The sequence below is a fragment of the Clupea harengus genome, chromosome 23, assembly GCF_900700415.2.
Source record: "Clupea harengus chromosome 23, Ch_v2.0.2, whole genome shotgun sequence".
NCBI classification, from domain to species: Eukaryota; Metazoa; Chordata; class Actinopteri; order Clupeiformes; family Clupeidae; genus Clupea; species Clupea harengus.
Window position 1 is genome coordinate 4,329,061 of NC_045174.1, and position 23,536 is coordinate 4,352,596.

The 23,536-nt window shown below is 45.5% G+C and overlaps 2 protein-coding genes across 3 annotated transcripts in view; both read left to right on the top strand.

Moving 5' to 3' along the window:
- Window positions 1-34: 34 nt before the first annotated feature.
- On the top strand, window positions 35-14,760 carry LOC116218770 (F-box DNA helicase 1-like). Its single transcript, XM_031561520.2, has 8 exons — window positions 35-286; window positions 628-732; window positions 1,045-1,124; window positions 1,261-1,397; window positions 1,678-1,798; window positions 13,750-13,931; window positions 14,196-14,297; window positions 14,751-14,760. Exons 2-8 carry the CDS (start codon window positions 633-635, stop codon window positions 14,758-14,760), a joined length of 732 nt encoding a protein of 243 aa, XP_031417380.2. The 5' UTR covers window positions 35-286; window positions 628-632.
- Window positions 14,761-16,652: 1,892 nt separating this feature from the next.
- The window catches only part of LOC105908571 (F-box DNA helicase 1-like), a 32,208-nt gene continuing 25,324 nt past the window's right edge, over window positions 16,653-23,536 (top strand). The window contains exons 1-10 of one of the 2 annotated variants that reach the window (XM_042703176.1): window positions 16,653-16,963; window positions 17,050-17,218; window positions 17,610-17,826; window positions 18,046-18,133; window positions 18,225-18,314; window positions 18,581-18,717; window positions 18,804-18,900; window positions 18,988-19,151; window positions 19,668-19,722; window positions 19,887-20,102. In XM_042703176.1, coding sequence (XP_042559110.1) covers window positions 16,858-16,963; window positions 17,050-17,218; window positions 17,610-17,826; window positions 18,046-18,133; window positions 18,225-18,314; window positions 18,581-18,717; window positions 18,804-18,900; window positions 18,988-19,151; window positions 19,668-19,722; window positions 19,887-20,102 — 1,339 coding nt within the window. In that variant the 5' untranslated portion in view covers window positions 16,653-16,857. The remainder of the gene's footprint in view (window positions 16,964-17,049; window positions 17,219-17,609; window positions 17,827-18,045; window positions 18,134-18,224; window positions 18,315-18,580; window positions 18,718-18,803; window positions 18,901-18,987; window positions 19,152-19,667; window positions 19,723-19,886; window positions 20,103-23,536) is intronic. The other variant, XM_031561522.2, reaches the window with a different exon arrangement.

Sequence of the window (23,536 nt, forward strand, 5' to 3'; positions counted from 1 at the left end):
AATATAGCCCTAGAATGAAACAAGCTGTTCTACCTTTTTTTTGGAGGGGGGGGGGGTCATTAATAATGATGATAATCTCCGCTCTAAATTTCGATTCTCTGAAACCGAAACTACAGCCCCAGTGATGTCAGTAACCGTATCACGTCTGACAAAGACGATACTACTGTGTCGATCTTTGATTTTTGAGGTTATGCGGTAGCGGCGGGCTTACGGACCAGAATTTAGAAAAAAACTTCAACCGACTACGTAGGCTACCGAATCGTTGACTTGGCTTTGGAAAGATAAGGTAAAAGCTAATTAGTTAGTTTATCTTTAGAAAATTGTTTTATAAGCTGCTTTGCACAGTATCATAAAATATCTATAGACGTAAATACACGAAAAAGCGAAATGCTCAGTTTTGTATTCTTGAAGGTCTGTCTTTTTTCTTGGAAGGTCTAGGTTAGGCTGCTCCCTTTCGTTCCTTTTGATCAGTGCTTAAATAAGTAAATCGTTGATGAATTGTTGCAATTTTAGAGTTGAAAAAAAAAATGCCAGAAAATGTTCATCAGAGAGATTCAGATGGATGGTGTTATCATGTGGTTTAATGTAGGTATGTATGTGTTGTATCTCTGTGTTATATGTGTTTAGAAGGAATGTCCGAAAATCGCAAGAGATCACGAGGAAATCGAAGCCCTAGTCCTCCGGACACAACTCGGAAAAAGAAGAGACGTAGAGCCTCAGTTGGAACAGCCCGTAAGTAATTTGCATTTTGGTGGTCAGCTGACCTGAATTTTTTTGTCGCCATTGTGCTTGCTCCGAGTTTCGATTCTCTGAAACCGATACTATAGCCTCATAGTGATTTCAGTGACAGTATGCTACGTCTGATCAATACAGTAGGATTGTGTCAGGCCCTGAATTACTATAATTACTAGAACTAGAAAAACATTTAGGAAGGCCAAAAAACGTTCATCAGAGAGATTCAGATGGATGATGTTATCAGGTGGTTTAATAAATGTATGTATGTGTTTATATATATATATTTATATCTCTGTTATATGTGTTAAGAAGGAATGCCCGCATATCCACCTCCACCTCAAAGTCCTCCAACTCGGTATGGAGGTATCGATGCCCAATCTGATGATGGGGTATGAGTAGGAACACTGACTGACACATGTTAACTGACCCCACAAACAGTCACACACACTCAAAAGGAAATACATCCACTCCTCCTTTAATTTTAGTTTACATCTTTGGCCTTTTAATCTGTGATCTATTACACAGTTTTGTCAATGGAAGAAGCGCTACCTCCGCTACCATCGGCAGGGGGAAGCAGGGAAGCAAGAAGTTATCTCCATTCTTCAGGAAAACCACATGACATCAGACGACTACAACAACCTCTGTTTACTACACATGGCAAAGTATTACTGTGACCCCCCGACTGTACCGACAATTCAAAGAAAAACAATTTTTTGTACTGTTACACACTGTTACTCCTGCATCTGGTGATAAAGTAGCATTCATACATAAAATGTAGAGGTACCATTGGTTAATCTGTTCATTTGTGATAAAACATCCTATTCAGTGACAAAATGATATACAGAACAATAGTGGTCCTCTATGTATCTTAGTTATAGTAGTATAGTATATAGTAGTATTGTTGGTCATTTTCTGTGTAATTGTGTGTTTATATGTGTATAGGTACATGTCTCAGACCTTCCGGACAGACAGAGACAGAGAGGAGAGGATTTTAGCGTCCATTAGGGGTCATCACCTCTATGAGCAGGCCAGAGCCTGCATGCCAGAGGGCATGAAGCAGACGGTATGTCCCGCTGCACTGTACCAGTACACACACACACACACACACACACACACACACACACACACACACACACACACACACACACACACACACACACACACACACATACCTGCCAACATTTAGGTTTTTTTTTTCAGCGAGGGGTGAGAGAGGAGCTAAGTTAGCTAGCTAATTAATTGGGCCGTTTCATTCATTCATTCATTCATTCATTCATTCGCCTGCCTTGCGAAGAGCAGCTGTGCACACGCCCCTCGAATCGGGTTGTCTGTTGCCAGGTTGCAGTAACAGATTGGGTGAAATTGTATCTAGTGTGTGTGTAGATTGTGTTTCATAGACGATCTGGCAACTTTGGTAACATCATTTGGTAAATCAGGAAGAACAAATTAAAAAAGAAACTGTTAGTGTCCTTTTACCGCTGCTCTGTGGAGTCAGTGCTAAGCTATGGCATCTCGCTGTGGTTTGCCAGCTGCACGGCAGCAGAAAGAAAGGTACTCCAGAGGGTCATTAACACAGCACAAAAAGTAATTGGCTGCTCTCTTCCACCTCTTGAGGACATTTATAAAACACGCTGCCTCAGAAAAGCCCACAGTATCCTCAGAGACTCAACACACCCTGGTTACCACCTATTTGAACTGTTGCCCTCAGGGAGACGCTTTAGGACCATCATAGCAAAAACAGACAGGCTGAGAAACAGCTTCTATCCCAGAGCCATCATAGCACTTAACAATGCACAAAACTGACCTGTATTTGTCTCTCTGTTGTGTTATATGTCTTGTGTTTTTATAGTGTAAATATGTATATATATATATTCAATCTATATTTTTATTGTTTTTGTGTCTGAGAGCTGCTACCTCAATTTCATTGTACTTGTGCAATGACAAATAAATATATTCTATTCTATTCTATTCTATTCTAACATCAAACAAACATACAAAACTTTTAGATCCATGTGTGACGATTATTCAATGGCATATCAGGTAGGGCCCTCAGGGGTTGCGCTGACCAGCTAGCAGGGGTCTTTAGCGACATCTTCAACCTCTCCCTCAGCCTGTCTGTACTACTCACCTGCTTCAAAAGGACCACCATCGTCCCTGTGCCCAAGAACACCAAGGTCACCTGCTTGAATGACTATCGCCCAGTAGCACTGACCTCTGTGATCATGAAGTGCTTTGAGCGGTTAGTCAAATCATTCATCTGCTCCTTGCTGCCTCCCACCCTGGACCCGATGCAGTTTGCATACCGGTCCAACAGGTCTACAGACGATGCCATAGCCCTGACCACGCACACCGCCCTATCCCACCTGGACAAAGGGAATACATATGTGAGGATGCTGTTCATTGACTACAGTTCAGCATTTAATACCATCATCCCCTCCAGACTCGTCTCGAAGCTCGTAGACCTGGGACTAAGCACCCCCCTATGCAAATGGATCTACAACTTCCTGACGGGGAGGCCACAGGTGGTGAGAATCGGTGACCGCACCTCATCCACAGTAGTCACCCATACAGGCACCCCCCAGGGCTGTGTGCTCAGCCCCCTCCTGTTCTCCTTGTTCACGCATGACTGTGTAGCTACGCACAGCTCCAACCTCATTGTCAAGTTTGCTGATGACACAACCATTGTGGGCCTCATCACTGAGAGGGACGAGTCAGCCTACAGAGAGGAGGTTGTTAACCTGACTACATGGTGTCAGGATAATAACCTCTCTCTCAACACCAGCAAGACAAAGGAGATGATTGTGGACTACAGGAGACGGCAGGTGGAGGAGCACGCACCCCTGTACATCAACGGTTCCGCAGTGGAAAAGGTCAGCTGCTTCAGGTTCCTCGGCGTGAACATCAGCGATGACTCACCTGGTCTGCTCATACGGACAAGGTTGTCAAAGCGGCCCAGAAACGACTCTTCTTCCTGAGGAGACTGAAGAAGTTTGGCATGAACCTAGTCATCCTCACCAACTTCTACAGGTGTACAATAGAGAGCATCCTGACTGGGTGCATCACAGTGTGGTATGGGAGCTGCACAGCCAAGGACCGCAAGGCCCTTCGTAGTGTGGTCAGGACTGCGGAGTTCATCATCGGCAGGGAGCTCCCAGCCCTGCAGGACACCTACCACACACGATGCCTCAGGAAAGCTGGCAGGATCCTTAAGGACTGCTACCACCCAGCCTTCAGACTTTTTACCCCGCTGCCTTCTGGAAGGCGGTACCGTAGCATCCGGTCTCGTACACGCAGACTGGAGAACAGCTTTTACCCCAGGGCCATCAGGATACTGAATGGACATTGATACTCCACCGCCACTTTTGCACTCGCCACTTACATGCACTGCCAGTCACTTTCATATTACTGTTTACACTACACTACATATACTGTCACTTCCTACCTACTGTTTGCACTAGCAGTAATAATAAGTAATAAGTAATACTCCCTCACTGGGTTGTATGTAGGTTAGTATAGGTTAGCATAGTTTATTATATGTGTATTATATGTTATATGTATATGTAAGGGATAATGTATTGTCCGGAGGTCATTATCCAAAATTAAATCCCGACGGGGCGAACAGCACCCCGACACGCAGCGGAGGGGTGTTGTTTCGTCCTGAAGGGATTTATTTTTTGATAATGGCCGACGGACAATACATTATCCCGCGTATTATACGGTTACTTGCCAAAAACGATAGAAGACATTCCTCCAAAATACCTATTTTTAATGATTTAGTTGCCGTTTCGTGATTCCCGTTTAGAAATAAATAGTTCTTCAAGCAAATAGAACTTTTAAGTTCCAGGCTTAACTTGCTGACTTCAAATTACAATGAGTCTGTTACGTTAAATGACCGGACTACTTGCGGAATGATATGAAAGATGTGAATTAGAAGCACAAAACGTCTCGGTTACTTACGTAACCTCGGTTCCTTAAGCAGGAACCAGATATAACACAATGGTACATGACGTAATGTCATGGCTACAAATCGAAGCATTTATCTATTCACGCCTGAAAGGCCGCGAGATCTGTCAGCGCACGCTCCTGGCCCCGCCTGCCAGGAGTACTATAATACCATTACGCGCGCCCAGATCTGCCTTGGAAAGAAACTGAGCAAGACAATCAATCCAAGGTAACACTGTACACGCCAACCTTGTTATATCTGGTTCCTGCTTAAGGAACCGAGGTTACGTAAGTAACCGAGACGTTCCTTATCGCAGTTCACTGCGATATAACACAATGGGACCCTATACATTCCCGCGTGATAATACAGTGGCAGCCAATTACACACACCAGCTCTACTGAAGCCTTTGTATAAAATAGGGTGATATATGAATTGAATGAAACCCAAAGAGGACTGTATTGCTGGTGTACTTGAAATAGGTGACAATCGCCACAGGTCTGTCCGGTTAGAACAAGAACGGATGTCAAGTCCCAATGATGATGAAAACACTGATGTTTATTGAAAACACACACTCAAGCCTTGAATTGATTGATAATAGACTGTGAATATGATTATCCGTGTAAAGGACTCATATCCACACTTGAATCCGTGAATGACAGTGAACTGACTGATAGAATCCGTGATTTAATCTTATCGACGCACGGCAATGATGAAAGTAAATGTCTCTGATAATGATGTTGAACAGTCCACCGAACTCCTTGATGATGACTTTCTCCAGCTTCTTCTGACCCACAACTGGCCAGTGGTGGCCCAAGCTTATATAGGCCAGAGGGGGGGATGAGAGGGCATGTTCAGACCTGCTTTGGAAACCCAGCATGGGGTGACCATCTGGCCAGTGAATTTCCACTGTGCACGAGCCCCACGGACTCCTGGGATCAACTGATAGGCTGACCTCTGCCTGGACCCCAGGTCCCGTGAGTGGCCTGCACAGCGGGGGTGCACAGCTGGAGGCAACTGGTGAGACAGCCCTTTTTAACACTTTGCCCTCATAGAGGTTCATACGGCCGCTGGCGGTGAACATATTAACAGGGCAACCTTTGTCATAGGCGGCAAGGATCGCGATCCTGCGCCTGTAGGAAACCACCCTGGAGTGTTTCATGTGCAACAAACATGTAGACACCGATGAACACACTTATCATATACATCGTTCTCAGGTCAGGGGATTCAGAGATCGCTCGCCTGCAGAACACCAAGAATTTAACTGGGCCACCTTTATCATAGGCGACAGGGATCCGTGATCCTGCGCCCGTAAGAAAACCCTGGGATGTTTCATGTGCAACATAACATGTAGACACTAATGAACACACTTATCATATCTATCGTTCTCAGGCCAAGGGATTCAGAGATCGCTTGCCCGCAGAACGCTATGAAGAAAACTAGGTTCAGCCACATCTAACATATAGAATCTAATGAAAGTGTGGCGAGAACTCCAGCTTGCAGCTTTGCAAATATCTTCCACTGAGACGCCCTTTAGTAAGGCCCAGGAAGACGAGACCCCCCGCGTAGAGTGCGCATGCAACTTCTCCGGGGGATCTAAAGACAAGCTCTTATAAGACAACACGATAGCCTCTACTATCCAACGTGAGAGGCTCGGTTTTGATAGAGGTCTGCCTTTTGCGCGTGCACCGAAGCACACGAATAGCTGATCTGACTGTCTGAAAGCTCTAGTGCGCTCTGCGTAACAGCGGAGAGCGCGCACTGGACAGAGTTTATTCAAACGTTCCTCCTCTGCTGACGCAAAAGGAGGAGGCGAGAAAACTGCTAATTCAATCACCTGATTGCGGAATGGGGTTACCACCACTTTAGGTGTGTAAGCAGCATTAGGTCGCATAACCACTCTGTCACCAGCGATCGAGAACTGAAGGCACGATGGACTGACTGACAGGGCTTGCATGTCACCAACGCGTTTTGCTGACGTTAACGCCAGCAGCAGCGCGGCCTTTAAAGAGACAAACTTTATGTCCACTGTCTCCAGGGGCTCGAACGGAGGCCCTGTGAGAGCACGTAACACCACTAGCAGATCCCAAGAGGGTATGAGGTGTCTCTCTGGCACCCTGAGCCGTCTCACCCCCGCCATAAAGCGTGACGCTAGCGGGTGACTGCCAGGAGAACTGCCATTAATGCCTGCGTGGCAGGCTGAAATGGCAGCCATGTACACTTTGAGAGTAGAAGCCGCCTTCCCCTCATCAAACAACTGCTGTAGGAATTCGAGAATAACGCCCAGCGCGCAGTTAACGGGGTCGTGCTGACGCGCAGCACACCACTGCTCAAAACTGCGCCACTTCAGCGTATACAGAGCCCGTGTTGATACAGCTCGGGCACTCTGTATTGTAGCCACCACCGCGTCCGACAAGCCTGACGCTATGAGCCTGCACCTTTCAGGTGCCAGGCTTTGAGACGCCACCACTCCGGATGGGGGTGCCACACCGTCCTGTGCGCCTGCGTTAGGAGGTCTCTCCGTAGAGGCAGCTCCCAAGGCTGCTGCAGTGACATATTGACCAGATCTGCCACCCACGGCTGGTTGGGCCAGTGGGGGGCTATCAATATCAATTCCCTGCCCTCGCCCGCAATCCTGCACAGCACCTGCTGGAGGAGCGGGATCGGGGGAAAAGCATATAGGGGTAGGGCTGGCCACTGGTGGGATCGTCGCCCCCTAGCGAGAACCAGAGCGGGCAGCAGGTGTTCTGCCTGTTCGCGAACAGGTCCACCTGCGCCTTGAAAAAACGCACCCAGATCTGACCTATCACTTGTGGGTGAAGGCACCAGTCTGCTGCTCGAGGATCGCCCCTCGATAACAGGTCTGCACCGTAGTTGAGGTTGCCTGGTATATGAACTGCCCTGAGGGACAGGACGTGCCTCGCTGCCCACAGGAGCAGGCGAGTCGCCCAATGGTGTAATGACGGGGAGCGCACTCCGCCCTGGCGATTTATATACGCCAAGGTCGCAGTGTTGTCCGTCCTCACTAGTACATGCTGACCACTCAGCCTGGGCAGAAAGTGTTGTAGAGCTAGGACTACTGTTCGCAGCTCTAACACATTTATGTGAGACGCGGCTTCTGTCACAGACCAGAGACCGTTCACGCCTCTCCCTTCGCAGACCGCTCCCCAGCCTTTGGTGGAAGCGTCTGTGGTCACCACCACGCGACGCGACACTATGCCCATAGTGCCCGACGCGGCGAGAAACCAGGGGGTTCTCCAGATCGCCAGGGCTTTCCTGCATCTGGAGGACACCACTACTCTGCGATGCCTGTCTGTGACTGCGTTGAGCTTCATAGACAGGTACCATATTTGGAAAGGCCGCATACGCAACATCCCTAACGGGAGCGCTATAGCGGCCGACGCCATCATTCCTAACAGGCGTTGGCAGCGCAGCGACGAGACTGACTGTCCCCGTCGGAACTGGCGCACGCATGCTTTGATGGCACTTATCCGTTCTTGAGACAGCCTGACCTCCATGGAGGTGGAGTCTAAGATCATACCCAGAAAATGCGTAACCTGCCTGGGGCAGAGAACGCTTTTCTCTCTGTTTACAACAAAACCCAGTCGATACAGGTGTGCCACCACTAGATGGCCATCCTGCACTGCTGCAGCTTTTGAATGGGAAGCAATTAACCAGTCGTCCAAATAGTTGTACACGCGTAAGCCGCGTAGACGTAATGGGGCGATAGCTGCCTCTACGCACTTTGTGAATACCCTCGGCGCTAGGGACAGGCCGAATGGGAGTGCGTTGAATTGGTACGCTATTCCTCCGAACGCAAACCTCAGATATTTCCGATGTCTGTGGTGGATCGGAATGTGGAAATAAGCGTCTTTTAAGTCTATCGTGATAAACCAATCGTTTGGCCTTATAAACTGCACAAGCCTGCGTGGGGTCAACATTCTGAACCGTAGCGGCATGAGTGCTTTGTTTAACACACGTAGATCTAATATAGGCCGATAATTCCCGTCTCTTTTGGGTACGAGGAAGTAACGGCTGTAGAAGCCTGCATTCCTTTCTTTGAAAGGAACTCTGCTTATGGCCTTTTTTCTGAGCAGGGAGACAATCTCTTTCCGTAGGAAGTGAGACTGTTCTCGCTGTATCACAGACTGTATTACTCTGCTGAAAGGCGGAGGGGAACGGGCGAACTGCAGAACGTAACCCTTTGAGACCGTCTTTAGCACCCATGGTGACACTGCGCATGCGCGCCAACTTTCTGCACAACCAGGGAGGTTGTGTTCTGAGTTGAATTTGTCGGGGACTAACCCGCTCATGGTCAATGAGTCTAAGCCTAGATCTACACCCACTCCGCCTAGGGAGGGAGACGAGATCTGGGGCTGCCCCCTCATGTTTTTGAAAAAAATGTGGGGGTGCGATTGCACTGTGTGCATCGCGGGGGGAGTTACCCAAGCATGTCTGGGCACTGCGCCATCTGGGACAGGAGTTAGGACATATGATTGTGGTGCTTGTGAAAACCTGCTTACCGTGCTGGACATGATTTCCACATGTGAGCGACGGGCTGATTTCTTTGGAGGCGGTGTGGGCTCCACCGCTCCCCCCTGTGTGACGAGTGGCTGACTGTCACGGTCAGGGAGCCTGAGGTCTCCCTCTGCCTCGCCCGCGGCGAGCGGAGTGCTGCCGCGGAGCCTGGGCTGCGCCCTGGGCAGGGCGCGCAGCTGGTTGTTGTGCTGCAGGCTGCGCTGGAGGGCGGAAGGGATGTCTCTGCCAGCCTCGCCCGGTGGATACCTTTGCTGGAGGCGCTGGCGAGCGGAACCCGCTTCTCTTCCGGCCCGGTGCGGGTGTGGTGTGTCCTGAGGAGGACGTCTCACCCGCGCCACTAGAGCGAGGCATCCAAGCCTGGAATACCTCTCTGCTCTTCTGCTGTTCTTCGAACTTGGCAGCCATTGTGACCACTGCTTCCCCGAAGGCGCCCTGGACAGAGACCGGGGCGTTGAGGAGTGGTGCTTTTTCTCTGTCTGACAGCTTAGCCAGTGATAGCCACAGAGACCTCTGGGTAGCCACCGCGGCACCCATCACCCTTCCCAGTGCCTGTGCCGTGCACCGAGTTAGTCTGAGCGACAGATCCATCGCGCGACGGAGTTCTGCCACAGACGGGTGATCTTCCCCCAGCGACAAGGCAAGCTCAGTCAGGAGCTTTGCCTGGTAGCGCTGTAGCAATGCAGCCATATTGGTCGTGCAGGCAGCCTGCCCTGCAGCCAAGTAGGACTTCTCTGCCAGTTGAGCCTGGTGTCTGCTCACCCGCGTGGGCAGGAGAGGCTTCTGGCCGAGACGCATCGTGGGGGATGCGGGCGAGAGGTAGCCCGCTACTGCATCCTCCACCTGAGGAAAAGAGAGGTAGCCCCTCTCCTTAGCCATGTGGAGCTGCATGTAGGGCGCGAACCCCGGCACCGGGGCTCGGCCCGAGTAGGGTATCGCCCATGTCGCCTGCAGTTCCTCGTGCACCTCCTCAAAGAAGGGGATGCTGGAGGGAACTGACGTGGCGGGGCCAGCATAGAACTCCCCGTCCAGCAGCGAGGACCGCACACTGGGAGGGGGAGGGAGAGGGAGCCCGAGGCAGCTGGCTGCTCTCAGCGCAACCTCGTGGAGCTGCTGGCCCAGGAGCCGAGACGAGGTAGGAGGTGTCTCCACCCGCAACCTGACGTCATGGCTCGTCTGCATTGCTTCCGCGATTGAGCTGTGCCCATCGGAGAAGTCTAGCAGACTATCATCATCCAGGCTGATGTCCAGCTCGAGCGCATCGTGGGAGATTGCCTGGACACCGCTTGGTTGAAGCTCCTCCGCCTCGCTGCCCGCAGCCCCAGGGCTGACAGGCGGCGGAGACGGGGAGAGACCCGGGAGCGGAGCTGCCGCCGCAAGGCGACTGCTCACGCTCACCAAGTCTAAGGCTGAAGACGCACTCATTCTTACGGGGGCGTCAGCCCCGGATGGAACTAGTGCAGTCTCCTCGGCGTCCTTGCGCTTACAGAACGCAAGGCGCCTGGCAGCCTTAGCTAGCGGGAGGCTAGCACAGATGGGACAGACAGGGGCTTCGCCTGAGAAGGCGCCCTCCGCGTGGTCCCTGCCTAGGCAGGTCACGCACCGACGGTGGCGGTCGCCCTTGGGACGGACGTGACCGCAGTCGGGGTAGTGTCTGGCCATCTTTTATCAATCTGAAAGTAGAGAAGAATGTTAAAACACAAGCACACTATCTGCAACGAACACGTTGTTAGCAAGCTAGCAGGCTAGTCAGGGACTTAGCCAGCCAAGCAGCCAGGATAGCAGCAACTACTTTCAAAAATGAAATTAAGCCAATGAATTTCGTAGCGCCCTGAGCTAGTGAGGGTTAAGGAACCCGATAACTCACCAACCCGCAGAGAGCGAAAGCACACAAAACTCTTTTGACTGTGGTAAGCGTTTGAGATATACTCAGAGATGTTCACTCCGTCTTGCGAAGTTTCAAAAGAGGCAGATCTGGGCGAGCGTAATGGTATTATAGTACTCCTGGCAGGCGGGGCCAGGAGCGCGCGCTGACAGATCTCGCGGCCTTTCAGGCGTGAATAGATAAATGCTTCGATTTGTAGCCATGACATTACGTCATGTACCATTGTGTTATATCGCAGTGAACTGCGATAAGGAACCCGTTGCCAATGACAGCGGTCAATATCTTTTCACAGCGGTGAATATCAAGAAATATTCACCTGCGAACGTTGGGATGGCCCATTCAAATCAACGATACTTTTTGGAACATTCTGAAGAGCCGTATAATAAATGTTAGTATTATATGTATAGGCTGCTATATGTATATTTAGTATTATATGTATAGGATGTTATATGTTTAGCACATCGTATTGTATATTTATCTTGTATATTTAGTAAGGTTATTTAGGTTATTATATGTTTATATTTTTATATGTTTATTATGTGTAAATTATGTTCATAGTACTTGTGCAGAGTGTACGTCATGGTTTGTTATGTTATATTATGTGATGTTATGGTATGGTAGGTTTGGGCGGCGCCTTGTCATAAGAATTTCAGTGCCCAGTCTGACCCTGTGTCATTTTGTGCATCTGACAAATAAAAGACTTGTAACTTGTAACTTGTATTCATGATAAAGTTTGAGGGCCATGAAAATTACCGTAAATCCTCAAATAGTAGCCGGGGCTTTTATTTACTTAGGCTGCACAGCGCACCGGCTTGTATTTGGGGCAGGCTTGTATTAGGGGCAGGCTTTTATTTCTTACGGCTCTTCAGAATGTTCAAAAAAGTTCCGTTGATTTTAATGGGGTACCCCAACGTTAGCAGGTCTGTAATTTCTTGATATTCACCACCTCGAAAAGTTAATGACCGCTGTCATTGACAACGGGTTTTGTGTTTCTAATTCACATCTTTCATATCATTCCGCAAGAAGTCCGTCATTTAACGTAGCGGAAAGTCATTGTAACTTGAAGTCAGCAAGTAATGGGTTGCTACGCAACACCTGGGACGTTAAAGTTCTATTAGCCTGAAGAAAAAAAAATTCTTAGCGGAAATCACGAAACGGCAACAAAATCATTAAAAAGAGATATTTTGGAGGAATGTCTTCTATCGTTTAGGCAAGTAACTGTATAATAACAAATTCACCTTGTGGGCTGAAACATTTCTTTTTTTATTGCAAACAGCCATGAAATTAGCCAACAACATTAAACATGAGGAGAACATGTATTTATGAAATGCGTTCAATTAAATTGTGATGTCTGCTTTGTGCTGGACTGATGCTGGTAGGCTACAGTAAAATAGACTATCGGTACCTTTTTTTTACCCCCGGCTTGTATACGGGGCCCGGCCTTTATTTGTCCGTATCGACCACGCCCCCGGCTACCATCTGAAGCCCGGCCTCTAATTGAATCCCGGTCTTTATTTGAGGATTTACGGTAGTCACTATACAGGAAGGCGCTGAGAGTCTTTAAATATGGGAGAAATCCGGGACAAACAGAAGTGGCGGCAGGTGTGCACACACACACACACACTCACACAGAGGTCACACTCACTCGTACAGAGCTCACACACACTCACACATGTACCCAACTGCTAGCTGTGTGCAGTGACAGTGGTTACTTTGTATTTGGCACCAATAGGTGGTGTGAATAATGGCCCGAGTCGGCTACCCCACAATGTTGGATGTAGGCTGGTTGGAAAGGGTGTTGCAGATGGGAAAACATACGGCGCAGGAGATGGTGTCTTTCTTAGCAAAAATAACTTTATTTACACCGGGGGATGCAACATCACCCCAAAACAGATATTTACAACACTGAACACACAGAGCAAAAAAGACAGCACAAATATGTGGTCACGAATCGCACGTTCTTTGTCTCTGTACCTGTGTCCATAGTGTTACTTGTGTCTCTCGTATGTCCCATCTGTTCCTCCTCTCACTAAACAATGAGGTGCTCCTTATATAAGGCCGCCCATTGTGCTAAATTGGTCCAATTAGTGTCAATTGGACCCCTCCACAGATGTGGGGGAACCCGGACCCAACCATTCTGGTGAGGGAGTCCAGTACGTCTCCCCTGTTGGGCCATAGTGAGAAAGGGGAGGGATTTCATTATATTGATAGATTCATAATCTTTTTTCATGGCTCAAACTGCGTTTCTCTGACCAAGCATCATTTAGCATACAACAGAGCCAGCCTATGGGAATAGATTTTAAATATGTCTTATATCAACCCCATGACTGCCTTTCTACACTGGAACGCAGAGTAATTTAGGATTTAATTAAAGACTTTAGGAAGATTACATACGAGGCACTACATAGTCTAGCACCCAATTATATTTCAGTGTTATCCATGGACTGTGTCCTGAGACAGTTAAGTCACTGCCTATTCAGATTTGAAGATGACCAATCTTTTGTAGTGTGAGCTCCTAGACTCACATGTCATTTAACAACAATGCAACATCTGTGTTTTTTATTTGTATTTAATTTTTTCAGTGTCTCAGCTATTCTTTAAAAATGAATTTGTTCATATATATTGTTTGAATGAATGGTTGGTGTGTGTGTAGGGTGAAGATCCGTGGTCAGCTCTGGCCCTGATGTTGGTTCTGGCTGATGGAGATGAAGACGTGAGGCAGCTGGTGGTCTGTCTACGGACCCCTCTGACCCCTGAGCAGCTCTCAGAGTTCCTGTGGTGCACTGCCACACTGCTGCGCGCCATGGCAGACACAGATGTCAAAATCAGCAACCGGTGAGACGTGCATCCTCTTGTCTACTCCCGATTACGATTCTCCTCGTTACTCTGGCTTTGTCTATGAGTAAGATTTGTAAAGGAGGGAGTATGCTAAAAGTATGTTATTACATTGGGCTTACATTATATACTGAATTGAGACAGGTCTACCAAATGGTTTACGATGTTTGATGTATCTGATGTCTATGAGTGCTTCAGCTGATCTTGGCAAAACCTTACATTTCCCTTGTCCCTTTCTTACTGTCTCTTTGTGTCTGTTTCTAGGTTGCACTATAATATTTTCTTTGTGTTGCACCTTATGGAGAACGTCCTTCAGGAAGTAGATCAAAGGACATCAGAGGAACCCCTAATGCTGAATGGTGTGAGGTCAGAGCTCGCTCTCTCTCTCTCTCTCTCTCTCTCTCTCTCTCTCTCTCCCTCCCTCTCTCTCTCTCTCTCTGACACATACACACCAGGGTTTCCACTTGGACCTTTTCTTGTGGGCCCAAGAATTTATTAGAAATGTACTAGTGTGTGTTTCAGTAACAATCAATGCTACAAACACAAATATAATGTAGCCTATATCATGTATAGCTAGGCTGACAAAAGAGTGAACATCCTCAAATCAGTTTGACTGTTACCATGATGTCATCCTAGGGTGGGCATTTGGATGTAGGGTGGGCCACTACATTCAGCATGAGTAGATCCAAATCCTAGGCTACTCATGTGCCACAGTGTAACAGTGTTTTACCGGCTAACGGAAACACTGAGACACACATACACACACACAAACTGAGTTATTTTTGATGAGCCATATGTGTATCTACGGATCCCCCCTAGTGTCACATGAGAAAAGAGAGTCATGTGTAAATCTGTACTCTCAGTTTATAATCTGTACTCTCGGGTTCGTAATCCATGACCACAGATTTGCAAACCTATGGAGGTTTTTATTAGACTTTATTATTTGTAACCCACAGAATACAATCGACAAATGTGTACCATGGTCAACAAATATTGCACTGTCCACAAACATATATTTTTAAAAAGTGGATCATGGTACACATTTGTGAATTGTAATCCTTGGGTTACAAATAAAGTCCAATAAAAACTGTGCCCACAGATTTGTAAGAGTGTGCACGGATTTGCAAACAACTTCTTTCTTCAGAGAACGAGTGAAGGTATTATCACAAGCTGCTGTGATTATTGGGTCTGATTTTTGTTTAGATACTTTTCGCAAGGCATGCTTGCAATATATGCATTTTTATTGCGAAGTGACAGATCTTTTTACACAATAGGTCATTACTAGATATTGCCTATGTGCAATTCTATGCATGTACAGTGGGGAAAATAAGTATTTGAACCCCTGCCGATTTCGCAAGTTTGGCCACTTGCAAAGAAATGTGTGATCTATAATTGTAATGGTAGGTGTATTTTAACAGTGAGAAATAGAATATCAACAAACAAATCCAGAAAACTGCATTTTATAACATTTATGACTTAATTTGTATTTGAACCCCAAAGCAAACAGCAAGAATTCTGGCTCCCAATGACCAGTTATGTGCCCAAGAAGCACACAGATTAGTCCTCATTAGGCCTAACAGGGTACACCTGATCTCAACTGGTGACGTGTATAAAAGAAACCTGTCCAAAGAATCATACTTCACACCTTCAACCTCACCACCATGGGCAAGACCAAAGAGTTGACCAAGGACATCAGAGATAAGATTGTAGACCTGCACAAGGCTGGAATGGGTTACAAAACCATCGGCAAGCAGCTTGGTGAGCAGCAGACAACTATTGGTGCGATTATTCGTTAATGGAAGCAACACCAAACAACTGTCAATCGCTCTAGGTCTGGGGCTCCATGCAAGATATCCCCTCGTGCGGTATCGGTGATCATCCGAAAGGTGCAGAATAACCCCAGAACTACACAGGGGGAGCTTGTGAATGATCTCAAGGCAGCTGGGACCACAGTCACCAAGAAAACCATTGGCAACACACTACGCCGTAATGGTTTGAAGTACTGCAGCACTCGCAAGGTCCCCCTGCTCAAGGAAGCACATGTACAGGGCCGTCTGAAGTTTGCCAATGAACACTTAAATGATTCTAAGGAGGGTTGGGAGACAGGATGTGGTCAGATGAGACCAAAATCAAGCTCTTTGGCATCAACTCGACTTGCCCCGTTTGGAGGGGGAAGAATGCTGAATATGACACCATCCCCACCGTCAAGCATGGAGGTGGACACATTATGCTTTGGGGCTGTTTCTCTGCCAAGGGTACAGGACGACTCCACTGCATCGAGGGGACTATGGATGGGGCCATGTAACGTGGAATATTGGGCTTGAACCTCATTCCCTCATTCCTTCCCATTGAAAATGCAACCTTAAGGATTTGGAGAGGATCTGCAAAGAGGAGTGGACTAAAATCCCTCCTGAGATGTGTGTAAACCTGGTGACCAACTACAAGAAAAGTCTGACGTCTGTGCTTGCCAACAAGGGTTTTTCCACCAAGTACTAAGTCATGTTTTGCTAGGGGTTCAAATACTTATTTTCTGCATCAAATGCAAATTAAGTCATAAATGTTATAAAATGCAGTTTTCTGGACTTTTTTTATATTCTGTTTCTCACTGTTAAAATACACCTACTATTACAATTATAGATCACACATTTCTTTGCAAGTGGTCAAACTTGCAAAATCGGCAGGGGTTCAAATACTTATTTTCCCCACTGTATGTGCAAAGCCAAGTGTTTGAATGTGCAGAGGAGAGTGCCAGTTACTTCTCATGTCATGTTTTATGTGGTTGATAGTATATGGTTGAAATGGGGGCTATGACAGACTAACCCAGTTTGAGCCCAACTGTCGAAATGCTCCATTCTTTGTTCTCTGATTGCAAAACTGGTGCAAATATGGGTCTTTTTTTTATCAGCTGACCACTAGGGGGCTCTGTATGTGTCTGTCTTCACACAGGGAGAACCAATTGACCCAAGAACAGAAGCAGATTCTGAATCACAACACGGAGAGAGACCATGTGGTCAAAATCATGGCCTTTGCTGGTGAGAGCCTAATTCCAGACACTCCTTCCTGGATTTATTCATACCCATTTAATGTAGTCAGTGTTTGAGACTGTACGCTATTTCAGGTACGGGGAAGACTACCACACTGATCGGTTATGCCAAGCAGAGGCCTAAACTTCGTTTCCTGTACGTCGTCTTCAATAAATCGGCACAGATGCAGGCAAAGGACATCTTCCCTGGCAACGTTTCATGCAAGACTATCCATGCCCTTGCCCTTGCTGCTTTGGGAAAGAGGTAAACTTTTTCCTCATACTACAAACAGTCATACATACACAATATCAGGATTGAGTTGGAAGTTCATTTATTTAAAGATTAAAGGTGCAGTCTGTAAATGGGAAACAATCACAGTGGCTTGGACTGAGCCATAAACAATCCCAGCCAATCAACACACTTCCTTCAGGAGCATGGAAGGGAGGTGTGTAAGTTGATTAGCTGTTGAGCGCAAATATCAAGAACCTTTTGCAAAACCGAAACTGAAACCAAAACAGAATCGCAGACTGCATCTTAAACTAATAACACAATTTAATACTTTTAATTGTTATATTCTGCTATCATCACACTGAAATAAAAACAGCTTCGATGTACTTCAGTGCTCAGACATGCTAATGCTTTATGGTCTCCTCAGATACCGTAAAAAACTGCATTTCACTAGCCTGAACCTTTCCTCTGTCTTCGCGGTGATGCCTGCTGGCCAACGCAGCATTGTTTGGGCCAATGTGGTCACTAAGACTATCAACAACTTCTGGGCCTCCACACACAAACGCATAGTTGCCAAGCATGTGCCCGAATCGTACAAGGACACACATGGGAACATGTGCCAGCCTAATAAAACTGAGAAAAAGGTAAAAAGGGGCTTGCCTGAACTGGCTGAGCCAGGTGTTCATACACAATACTGTTATATCATACATATTTCAGATATACAGTATGTTCAGTTTATCCTTTTCGAAAGTCCATAAATAGCTGCAATCCAGATACAAATTGCCTGATACACAGTATACAAAGCTTTGTAGTGGCATTGTTGCTATGGTTACATCAGCCCTGATTTTTTTTCTTTTTGCTAGATGGTTTTGAAGCATGCTATGGACATATGGAAGAAAATGAAACAGGTTCAACCAACATCTGAGTTGGCCTATCGCATGTATCATGATGGTAAAGGCAACTATTACATTACGATAGACAATATCACACGATGTAACATCCAACATCTGCAACTGGTGACTTGCCCTCTACTCCTCTGCAGGATACCTTAAACTGTGGCAGTTGAAGGGTGCCAAGATGAAGGAACTCTATGATGTCATCTTTATTGATGAGGCCCAGGATTGTACCCCAGGTATGCAAATCACACTCACTTGTATATGTCATGTTCACCTGTAGATTTATACATAAACTATAAAACTGTATTGGAAATAATATTTTGTAATGCTATTGCTATTTTGCTATGCTATTTTCAGAATTTTACAATCTTGTCGAATGTGGCATAAGATTTAGCTAATGTCATCAATCTAGTTTGGTAACTCTTTTAGGATCAGATCAAGCTAAAGGACCACTGCAAAATCAAGTCTAAAGACTATATAATCCTTCCCCTATCCCCACTAGTTGCCATAGACAGCTTGATGTCTCAACAATGTGCAAAGATCTTGGTGGGCGACCCTCACCAACATATTTACAGCTTCCGAGGAGCAATCAACAACTTGGACATGATTCAACACACACACATCTTCTACCTGACACAGGTACCAGACTCACTTACAATACACTTCCAGTAATACACACGTACATACACTTACAATTAACTTTACTGAGATGATTGCTTTCTCAGAGTTTCAGATTTGGTCCTGAGATCGCCTATGTTGGTGCAACCATACTTGAAGTCGGCAAAAGAGAGAGGAAGACACTGATTGGAGGAGGCGAGCAAGGTGCATTTCTAACAACAAACACAAACACATTTTGCTATGGTTTACATGACGGTGGATGAGTAAACTGTGTGTGTGTGTGTGTAACAGGTTCTGTGCAAGGACAGGACACTGAGATGTGGAGCAGGTTTCGGACCGGTGTGGGTGGAGCTGATGGGAGGCTGGCTGTTCTCAGCCGCACAAACTTCTCCATCTTTAATGAGGCAGTGAGGCTTATAAACCTCGAATCCACCAGCCGCATACACATTATAGGCGTGAGTCAACCAACTCAAACCAACTGATCATAACAGCCTGCACTCTCTTTAGAAATCATTTAGGAGATACTATGAGGATATGGCCACTAGGGTGCGTTGTATTGAGTAACGTGTCGCCACAAATACAGCCATCTTGGCAACGCCTCCGCCTGCACTTAGTTTCGCTGCACGGATATTGCTATAGTAACGGTGGAAATAAACACGTTCAGGTGAAGTTCTAAACGTCAGCTCTGCCTTTTCCAACAATCTGATTGGCTCTTTATAATATAGGGCAGGACTTCCAGTTACAGATCTGCGATCTTTAGCATCATCATTTTTCCCCAAGTAATTTGTCTCACCCTTTATAACGTCTCTGAGCACATGTTCTGTTCTCCTGATTGTGTGGACAAGCTAATGTATGAATCCAATGTGTTGATCTTTTAACATCTTTAAAAATTATCTTTTATTCTGTCCACTGAACATGTATAACCTGTCAAGACTCTCACCTTGAATAAGCTGTGCTTGTCTCTGTTTTAGGGAATCGAGGCATTTGGCATGAGTACAATTCATGACATCTGGGCTCTGAAGCAAAGTAAGTTTCACTTTCCTGTGTGAGAATCTCATACAGGTACTTTCATAAGGTTCAGATGGGCATTACCAACTTTGCATCATGTGAAATATCATCTTTACTGATTTCCATTGATCACCAACACCGATTACAATTTGTCCTTCCTCACCGTCTGTAACCTCTATTAGATTTACAGATAAAAGACCCTTTTATTCGTCGATTCAGTGAAGGCGGAGTGGGAGGGATGACAGGGTATCGTGGTCTGCGTAAGTATGCTGAGATCACTGAGAACCAGGAAGATGGCCTGTTGTGGAAGATCGATGCGGTGGAGAAGTATGGAGAGCGAATTCCAGACCTACTCAAGCTCATCCGTCGGGGGCACCAGACAAGACAACAAAATGCAGGTAATTAAAGCAGCAATACGGAGTTCTGTTCCAAAACTAGTAAGTTAACTACCAAAAATGCATGCAAAAACCTTGCAAACACCACCAACAGCCCAGTTGAAAATGATAGAAGCTTGCCAACACACTAACTGGTCTTTTGGCAGTATAGCTGGCAATGTCATGCGTGTGAAAGCTTTTCTTCCATTTTTGCAGGGGGTTCCAGCCTGTTACACAGAACTACATAGGGCATATTTTGGATGGTGTTCATCTGTCCTTCACATGACCATATGCTATCAAAATGAGTTTGAGGATGATAACAAAACTAGTTGCCTATAAAACCATACCTCAAAAAGTGTCAAATTGTTGCATAGTAGGGCTGAACGATTTGGGAAAATAATCTAATTGCGATTTTTCCCCAAAATATTGCGATTGCGATTTAATATGCGATTCTTTTATTTTATCCTAATTTTTTCCCCAACAAATCGTAATGAATTATTTAAATATGACCAACACAATATTAGATACATTTAGTGTAAAATATAAAACGTTTTTAATCGCGAACTTTGCATTTAGAAAATCGCGTTCTATCATATCGCGATTAAATCGCAAATGCAATTAATCGTTCAGCCCTATTGCATAGTGTTACTTTAAGGGTGAGAGTTATAGACAGAGTGAGAAAAACAGAGAAGGAGGCCTTAGTCGCCATCTTGTGCATCCACCAGAGAGTGAGAAGACAAGAGAAGGAGGCCTTATTCACCATCTTTTGCATCCACTAGAGAGTGAGAAAGACAATAATAATAATAATAATAATTCATTTAATTTATAGCGCACTCTATATTCGGCAGAATTTCATAGTGCTACAGTAAAAACATAGTTAAAAAAACATAGTTAAGACATAGTTAAAACAGCCTTTATAAAAAGAAACATAGGTAAGAGCATAATTAAGAACATCGTTAAGAAAGAAGAGGCCTTAGTCACCATCTTGCGCATCCACCAGAGAGTGAGAAAGACAGAGAAGGAGGCCTTATTCACCATCTTGTGCATCCACCAGAGAGTGCCAGAGTCCCCAGAATCACTGATTATGGACTAACCCCTCCCTCTTTCAAGAGTTTGCTCCTGAGTCTTGAACCCTCTAATGTGATCCTCTTGAGCCAATAATTGGGCAGTCAAGACTGAGAGATTACTTGTTTCTATGTTCTCTTTGTAGAAGATTTGATCTCAGAGATTACCCCTGTGCTTAGATCTCAGAGATTACCCCTGTGGTTTGATCTCAGAGATTACCCCTGTGTTTTGATCTCAGAGATTACCCCTGTGTTTTGATCTCAGAGATTACCCCTGTGTTTTGATCTCAGAGATTATCCCTGTGTTTTGATCTCAGAGATTACCCCTGTGTTTTGTCCTATGTTTACATTAGTATTTTATCTTTCTTTCAGCAAAGATTGGTGTTGAACTCCTCTTGACATAGATGATTATATTGTGTATACAGTGTTTCCCCTAGGTTTACAGCTTTTCGCGGGAGCTTTTCCAAAAAGTTGCGATGAAAGTTGCTGTGTTTTTAGGTGTTTGTTGCGAGAGTTGCTAATTGGGGGGCACTGTTGGACAAGCTGTAGCCCTCACCATATACGGGCGGGTTCGAGTCCGACCCCTTTTCATTTCCCGATCCTACTCCCCACCTCCTCCATCTCATTTTCTGTCCAAACCTTCGCTGTCCTATCTGAATAAAGGTAAAAACCCCCAAAACAAATCTTAAAAAAATATAAAGTTGAGAATTTTGCACTTTGTAATTATAATTGAGTTATTTGTTGAAAAATAACTGATTAATAAACAAACATTCATTCATCAAGAACAAAACCATTGAGAAATAGTCTTCTAAATAACCTTACCAATATGCTAAACAAAAGATTACCAGGACTACAAAAATGTAGCAAAATAGGTTTTACTTATCCACAACGAAGTGCACCTGTTGGCATTACAAAAGGACCATCACTAAAGCAGCTTGCACACTGCCCCGACAAACGCCAACATTCTCCAACTAACGCCAACAAACACCAACAGTCGGGGCAGTTGGTGTTAGTTGGAGAATGTTGGCGTTTGTCGGGTATTGTCGGGAGAGTTCAACATGTTCAATCGGATCGGGTCGGATCGGGTAAAGTTGGAGAATGTCTGACCAATGTAGAGCGATTTCCAACGAACTCCAACATTCTGACAGCTCATTACCTTGACAACTAGGCTCAACTTGCGTGCATAACATCCTCGCGCTCTCTTGGATGTCGAAGTTATGGTGGTTATCAGCCAGTTTGTTTAAAAAAAACGACATACTAAGTCTATTTATAGATTAACGTTATGTATTAGCTTCCCCAAACAAACGGTTTTCAAGACATATATTTGTCTATTTCAACTTCTACGACTCGTTTAACACGGCAAGAAAACGTGTTTCTAAATATTAATATTAATGTTTACGGTGACACTTTACAGGAGTACGTTTGCACTTGTGTTAGCTATCGACCACTCCCACTTCGTTCCATATACCGCGTTGGTTTTCAAAATATTAATATGCATGCCGCCTGCTTTTACATACTGTTGTATGAAAACGTTTTGGCACCCCTCTGAGGCTGCATGATAATTTACTCTGTCTTCACCCAAAAAATATCACAGTGGTATATTGTTCATTTTCTAGTTAACACTGAGTACTGGGGTGTTTTCCAGACGAAGATATTTAGTGTAGCAGTGTTTAGTTGTGTGAAATGAAATCAAATGTGAAAAATAGGCTGTGCAAATATTTAGGCACCCTAATCATTTTGCTGATTTGAATACCTGTAGCTACTCAATACTGAAAAATTGCAACACATAATTAGTCTGATTAGCTTGTTAAGCCTTCATTTCTATAGAAAGGTGCATCCAATCATTAGAAAAAGTATTTAAGGGAGCCAATTGCAAGTTGTGCTTCTCTTTGAATCTCCTCTGAAGAGTGGCATCATGGGGGCCTCAAAACAACTGTCAAATGATCTGAAAACAAAGATTGTTTAGCTTTGTGTTTTAGGGGTAGGCTACAAAAAGTTATCCCAGAGGTTTCAGTTGTCAGTTTCCACTGTGAGGAATGTAATCAAGAAATGGAAGGCCACAGGCACAGTTCTTGTTAAGGCCAGAAGTGGCAGGACAAGAAAAATATCGGAGGCAAAGGCAAAGGATGGTCAGAATGGTCAAAGACTACCATCAGACCACCTCCAAAGTGCATCGCTCAACAATTCAGTGCACCTTGCACAAAGAACAGCTGTATGAGAGAGTGATGTGGAAGAAGCCATTTCTGGACACACGCCACAAACAAGCTCCCTTGAGCTATACAAAAGCACATTTGAACAAGCTAGATTCATTTTAAAACAAAGTGCTGTGGACTGATGAGATAAAGATTGAGCTATTTGGTCACAACAAGAGGCGTTATGCATGGCGGCAAAAGA